The sequence below is a fragment of the Rhea americana genome, unplaced genomic scaffold (assembly GCF_003343005.1).
Source record: "Rhea americana isolate MKP2758 unplaced genomic scaffold, rheAme1 scaffold_31, whole genome shotgun sequence".
Lineage (NCBI taxonomy): Eukaryota > Metazoa > Chordata > Aves > Rheiformes > Rheidae > Rhea > Rhea americana.
Window position 1 is genome coordinate 2500486 of NW_028186435.1, and position 7065 is coordinate 2507550.

The 7065-nt window shown below is 43.7% G+C and overlaps 2 protein-coding genes across 2 annotated transcripts in view; one reads left to right on the forward strand and one right to left on the reverse strand.

Annotated features, from left to right (window-relative positions):
• ACOT13 (acyl-CoA thioesterase 13) overlaps positions 1-562 on the reverse strand; it is a 6085-nt gene extending 5523 nt beyond the window's left edge. Inside the window, exon 1 of the mRNA XM_085310020.1 lies at positions 430-562. Within this exon, the coding sequence (XP_085166146.1) occupies positions 430-510 (81 nt within the window). The 5' untranslated portion in view covers positions 511-562. The remainder of the gene's footprint in view (positions 1-429) is intronic.
• Positions 563-610: 48 nt separating this feature from the next.
• Positions 611-7065, forward strand: TDP2 (tyrosyl-DNA phosphodiesterase 2). Its single transcript, XM_085310094.1, has 7 exons — positions 611-841; positions 931-1004; positions 2864-3031; positions 4339-4430; positions 4877-4995; positions 5369-5539; positions 6427-7065. The coding sequence occupies exons 1-7, from the start codon at positions 611-613 to the stop codon at positions 6706-6708; spliced, it is 1137 nt and encodes a 378-aa protein (XP_085166220.1). The 3' UTR covers positions 6709-7065.

Sequence of the window (7065 nt, forward strand, 5' to 3'; positions counted from 1 at the left end):
AAAAAAAAGAAAGAAATGAGCGTGCCCATAACTAATTATGAAGGGAAGGCAGCCAGTGAGGTAGTATCTAACGGTGAGCTCCTCACCGAAACCCTCCTCCTCGCCGCGGCAGCTCCACTCTGGAAAGCAAGCGTTCCTCAATAATAACTTTATTTTCTAACGCGTTTTGTCACCATGGGGGGTGGGGAGGGCACACGACCCAAGCCCCCGCACAAGGCGGTCGCAGCCACCGCGCAGCGCGGCCCCACACCGCGGCGGCTGCCCCGGGGGGGTGCGCCCGGGTGGGGGGGGTGCGGGTGGCGGGCAGGAAAGCCCGGCGCGGCCGCCGGCTGCGGCGCCCCGGGGCCTGCCGAGCCCCCTCCCCCGCGCCACTCCGGTCCGATCCGGTCCGGTCCGGTCCGGTCCGGTGCCGTCCGGTCCGGCCCGTACCTTGCGGAGCACCCGGTCGAAGCCCTGCGACGCCACCATGTAGCCCATGGCCTCGCGGAGAGTCTCCACCGTGAAGCGCATGGCGGCGCGGCGTCACCCACCCGCCGCGGCGGCGGACGGGGCGGGGCGGGGCGGGGCTTCCCGGCAGCTTCCGCCCGCCGCGCCGTGACGCCGCTTCGCCATGGAGGTGGCGGCGACGCCGGAGCAGGCGCCTCGCCGGGAGGAGGAGGAGGAGGGGGAGGACGGTGGGGAGGGGGCGCGGCGCGGGGACCGGGACGCGGATGGGGACGAGGCGGCGGCGGCGGGCCGCGCCAAGCGGCGCAGGGGGCTGTGCTCCGAGTTCGCCGCCGTCGCCGGCAGCGACGCGGAGCTGGCGCGGCGCTACCTGGCCGAGCACGGCTGGCACCTGCAGGTGCGTCCGGGGCCGGGGCCGGGGCCGGGGCCGGGGGCGCCCCCCGCCGGCGGCGCCCTCCCCAGCGCTCCGCGGCCTGTGTGTTTCAGAGGGCGCTGAACGCCTACTTCGAGCCGCCGCGGCAGGAGGCCGAGGCGCCGCGCCGCGCCGCGCCCGGGGGCTGGTGAGTGGCCGCCGCCGCGCCGCGAGGGGCTGCGGGGAGTCGGCGGCGCGGGGCCGGGGGTGCCGCCGCACGCGGTGCGGAGGAGCCCGTGTGGCCTTCGCGGCAGTGAACGCGCTGTGGGCATCCCGGGCTGAGCCGGGATACGTCTGTGCCGAGCTGCCAGCTCCTCTGCCCTTTCTCCCTCCGTCCTCGTCTCTGCTCTTGCACTGAGGCTTCTGCCTGGAGCTGGGGCGTGCAGGATGCGCCGGGGTGCTGGTGGGGAGAGGACTCTCTGGGGACGCCCCGCTTAGGGGAAAGAGGCGTTTGTGTTTTGTTACTCGGTGTTTGGCTTCCTCGTGTGCTTTAAGCAAGGTCTTGTTCGGCTTGGAGCACATCCTGACATTGGTGTTGACAGGCTGGCTTAAAAAAGCCTTCCGGGCTGTTCTAATCAAGTGGCCATGTGGAGGTGAAGCCTATAGTAATGAAGGGCTGGTAACTTCTTAAACTGCCGGAGAAATGTAAATTTTTCTCTATCTAGCACCAATTCTGGACTGTTACTAGTAAGCAGTGGCAACAGTGGTAGTGTAGGAAGAAACACCAGTTACAATTATGTTTTCACTCATGTAATGTAGTTGTCAGTGTCGATATGAGGCAATTCTATTTCTCTAGGATTTCTGGTTTAAAATTTTTTAGCAGGCAGTTCGAGTAGTTGTTTTGCCCCCCAGTTAATGCAGCAAGTATTCCCCATCATTTTCAGGGGGAAAAATGTTTCAGCTGCTATTTTTTCACCTCTTGGGGTCCATATATATTCATATTTCATCTCATAGTCCTTCGTGTTGCAGTATAAACTGTTCCCATGGTAGGAGAATTTCAGAGACATATATCATATAAAACTCTTACTTATTTCAGTATTTGTTGGTCTCTCCTCCTTTGTTAGCCCATCTTTTCCTGTTCACTTTATATTATGTGTAGTGGAATCTTACGCTTTTTGTGCGGCACCAAGTACAAAAACTAAATTTCCCTTAATTCTAGGGAACAAATATGTTTTGGTTCAAGGCCTTATTTGCATATGTATGTATAAATCCTGTGCTTAAAACCAAACTCTATTATCCCAACTTTGCCAGAACAGTTTGTCTAGTCTTATCTGTACTAGTTAACATGTTTTATTATAGACTGTCCCTTTACTGAGGGAGTTCACATTGGACCATGCTTTAACAGATAGTCTGGTCCTCTTTAGCAACACAGTCCCAGAACAGGGACTAGATGGGCACTCATACTTTCACAGTGCTGGCTAGTTTTTATCAAGTCAACAGGGTAGACAGGGCCTTTGTCTTTRAGATGGGATTTGGGGTGAATGTTTCTGAAGAAAGCAGCTCCGTCACACAGTGAGCTAGCACGCGTAGGTCCACAGGTGGCTCAGCTTTCAGAAGAAACTTAGCTGCTCTACAAAGGTGGGCACATCCTGGCTGCAGTTGTTTGCTTCTAGTATGTTGGAAAGTCTTTGAGAAATTAATATATACAGGCCATCTACAGAAACTAATATGGGTGAAAAGTTGAATTATACAAGTCCATTAAGTTACATTGGTTTCCATCAGATTAACTTGAATTGGAATAGTACGTGTTGTCTTGTGTCTGTGAGGAGTTAAAACTGCTTACTTCTCCCAAGTGTTAAGGCTCTGAGTGATTGAGGTGTGCATGCAGTTAGTGCACTCCTTTGAATAAGGGATCAACTTATGTTAACTTATTTGTCACTTGTTCGAAAGGGTTTAGTTGGCTGAAAATTGTGGAGAGTCTAAAACTTTTTTCTTTAGAGAGTAAGGRAAGTAATCGAAGGGGGAATAGTATTACGATGTTGACAAAAAAGTAAACTATCTTTTTAGTGTTGACCTGACAACTGATGCAACTACTAGTAATGCTGATGTCAATGGTGCAGACTCAAGGCAACAAGAAGATGACAGCAGCTTCTCACTAATCACCTGGAACGTTGATGGTCTGGATTTAGGAAATCAGCAAGACCGAGCTAGAGGAGTCTGTTCTTATCTGGCATTGTAAGTATAGTTTCATCTTTGAGTTGTCATGCACCCAGCTTTAAAGGAGAAAGCAATCTGCTTGTTTAACTTTGCTCACAAAGTGTTTATGCACAAATTATCTTAACACTAGATTCAACAATCCTAAATTTATRAACCCTGAAATAGATGAATAAAAGTTGATGAACTGTCAGGGCGAGGTCTAACCTATGCAACATATCAGAGGTTAAAGATCTTGCAATGGCTTCTTTTAAAAGGTTCTTTGTAATGAACAATACCAAGTTAACACCACGTTACAATCATATAGCAAGAGCATACTTCCATCTGTGCATCTTAAAGTCCAAGAAACTTATTTGTCTGGTTCCAGCAGAATGAATATAACTTCACTCTCGAACAAACTATATGGCATATGTGAAAAGTGGTTCTCTTGACATTACTGTTATTTGGCTATCAAAAATGAAAATATGCAAGTTAAGACAAAAGCAACAGAATCTGTGAGAAGAATAAAACTGCAGCATTGATTACCTTTTATGGTTACACCATTGAAAGCCTTCCATGAATATATATTTAAGCTATTTAACAATTATATAAATTAGTTTAACTTAATACAGTAATTTATCAGTGTGAATTAAACTGATTTTTTTAAAGTGTTAATATAAGCCCCTCTTAAGCCAATAGAAAGACCTTAAGTAAATCAATTTAAATTTGATTTTATTAAACTGGGGTGATTTAATTTTTCTTCTCTAGATAAGGCCTTAGGTTTGTCCTTCACTTGGTTAGAGCAGGTTTATTCAGCAGTGTAGCATACATAGGGACAGCTGTAAATGGCACATCTAAATGAACACTCTTGAGGCTGTTGCCTCTCATGAACCTTTATGGATTGATTGCACAGCACTAAGAAGTAAGAGCATAGCGTAGATGAAAATGGAGAAAACAAATAGTAGGTTACTGTGGGAGTACCTCATGTAAGGGAATGAGGTAGGGTTTGGACTCTGCTGGAGATCTTGCAAAACATGTTCCAGAGCTTRCTTTTCAGCTATTTAAGTTGAATTCCTCACACATGTAAAAAAATGAAACCTGTGAAGTCATACATTCCTATGTCAGTAATAATCACTGTTTTCTCCTTTCAGCAATGGTGGTATCTTTACATGGTAATAAATACAGTGGAGCTTTTTCTTTCTTTCTTTTTCTGAAACAGATTCTTACGCTATATAGGAAGACAAGGAAAAAAGTGCACCTGAAATTCCTGACCCTATCCTATTTGGCATCAGAGTGTGACGACATCACTTTTCCATATTTAATTTAAAAACTTGTCTTGCTGATTTCAGATACAGTCCGGATGTGGTGTTTTTACAGGAGGTCATCCCMCCATACCTGTGTTATCTACAGAAGAGAGCAGGCAATTACACAATTATTCCAGGTAAGAAATAAGCCCTAACTTCATGAGGCAGATACTGGAAGAAGTAACTTCAGTTTTATTCTGTCTTCCTTGTCAAAAGCTCATAGGAACTGAAAAGGGTAATGTGAAGAAAGAAGCAAGTAAGTTACTTTCTCTGTTTTGATACCAGGATATAGTTTGATGCAAAATGTGTGTGTGACGGTTGATTTCCTTTATATTTTCTGCAGTTTGAAAGACTGATTGCAGGAGTGGCCAAAAATGTCGTAGATGAGTAGTTTCTTGAACTTTTGGATTAAAAAAAATCTGAAGACTTCTCACCCTTATTACGAAACTAATGAGTTTGCGTATCTTCCGAATTAGCATGATTCTCCCTGATCATAGTGAAGAGATCTTTTTCAGAACCATAAATACTTTATGATGTGAGCAATGACCTTTCCTAGACCTTTTTTTTTCTTATTCTTCTTTAGGTAATGTAGATGGTTATTTCACTGCCATAATGCTGAAGAACTCAAGAGTGAAGTTAGTAAAACAAGAGATCATACCTTTTCCAACAACGTCCATGATGAGGAACCTTTTGGTTGTGCATGTGAGTCAGTACATGCTGAACAGCTGCTTGTCTGCCTTCAAAAAAATCCCCCAAAATATCTGGACTGACCTTATTCAGTGCCAGTCTCMAACAGAGCAGAAACATTTCTACTCCAAACATATGAACTCAATTAGTTGCATTTGATGTTAATGACCTTGACTCTTTTAAGTAAGTTACTGGACATACCTTATTCTGTCTAACAACAGTTAGAGGCCTGCTATCCACCTGTAAGCCAGTAAGCTATTCTGCTCCAATTTAAAACTAGTATTAATCAGAGCTATGCTATTCAATAATTTACTTTGTGATTTCTCTTTGTCTTTGAACTTCTTATCATGGAGTGGAATGTAATATTGCTACTTTGTTTCATGCACAGGTGAATGTATCTGGTAATSAGCTTTGCCTTATGACCTCTCATCTAGAGAGCACTAAAGATCAYTCTAAAGAGCGTGTGAAGCAACTGCAAATAGTGTTGAACAAAATGCAGAAGGAATCAGAGTCCACTACTGTTATATTTGGAGGGGATACAAACCTCAGAGACAGTGAGGTAAACAGAAATCAGCAGCTTAATTATATTGAGACAAAACATTCTCAGGCTGTTTTATTCATTTATTTTTGTTTTTTCCTGAGGAATGTCATGGTAGTTTCTTGTGACCTGCTTAGGTACAGCAGAGATAGGGAGCTTCTTGCTGTCAAAAGTGGAAATGTGGCTGAACAGAAGCTGTTGCATTGCTATACTGAAGAATTGTTATAGCAGAGGTGAGATTTAGGAAGAGTGTTTTTCCAACTATACCACAAAATGCTTTGTCAGCAATATTTATTTCTGAGAAGATGCAGGGAGAGTTAATGAAGTTTCAATTTTTGGRGTATTTTGAGAACCTGATTTTATTTGCTCAGCTTGGGGACTGCTTCTAAGAGAGAAGCTAGTCAAGTCAATGAAAGTAGTATGTGCTCTGGAGAAATAGATCTTAAAAGTTTAAATGTAATCCCCTACCATGGAAACCTTAAAGTCACTCTGGCTGGTGATGTTCAAAGTGAAATTGCATTTRCTAAAAGGCCAGTGTTTCTTCTTTTTCTTTGGTGAATTTTCATTGAGATGAACTGAAATAGCATTGTTTCAGAGAACAGTGTTGATCCCAATAACTTGAAAGTGCGAAGTTGCATTTTTTGTAGCATATTTTGGATTTAGGAAATACTGCAGGAACTGCTCATGCTTTCAAGTCCCCTGCAAAATACCACGTTTTTGGAAGGCCTCTAATATCTTTATTTCCTATAACTAATGTTCTGCTGCAGGATGGAGGGAAGATACTGTGGAAACTGAGTTCTGTTTTTGGCAAATAGTAGTTTTGTGTTTCATCTTTAAAAGTATTTTTTAATTCAATGTTGTTTTTTTTGTTTGTTTTTGTTTTGTTCCGTTTCGTTTTTTACTTTCAGGTTAGTAAACTAGGTGGCTTACCTAGCAACATTGTGGATATCTGGGAGTTTTTAGGTAAACCTAAACATTGCCGTTATACTTGGGACACAAACTCCAATACCAACCTGGATGCAGCGTACAAGTGCAAGTTAAGATTYGATCGCATCTACTTTCGGTCTGCAGCAGAAGGGGGACACATCATTCCACGAAGTATGGACTTAATTGGATTGGAAAAACTAGACTGTGGCAAATTTCCTAGTGATCACTGGGGTGTTCTGTGTTACTTTGATGTAATATTATAAAAAAAAAACTTGTATTTCTAATTTTAAGTGTTTTCTTCTTGTTTTTATGAAGTTTTACATTCTCAGTTTAAAGGCTTATATAAATTTTTAGTCCTAGCAATTTCTCTATCCGTGACTTCTGCTGGAATGTCTTCATTTCAAGCTAACACTCCATTATCTTCATAACTGCATGATTCTTGAATGATTTTTAAAATGATTATTTTCAACAGTGTACACAAATACAAAAACAAATTCTGCTATTAAAATGGGAGGGAAAAGAACTGTAAATACAATCCATAAACATATTAGGTGGCTTAAATGACTGTCTTGTTTTGTTATGCATTATAATCCCATAATAAATACTGATTTTTTTTTAAA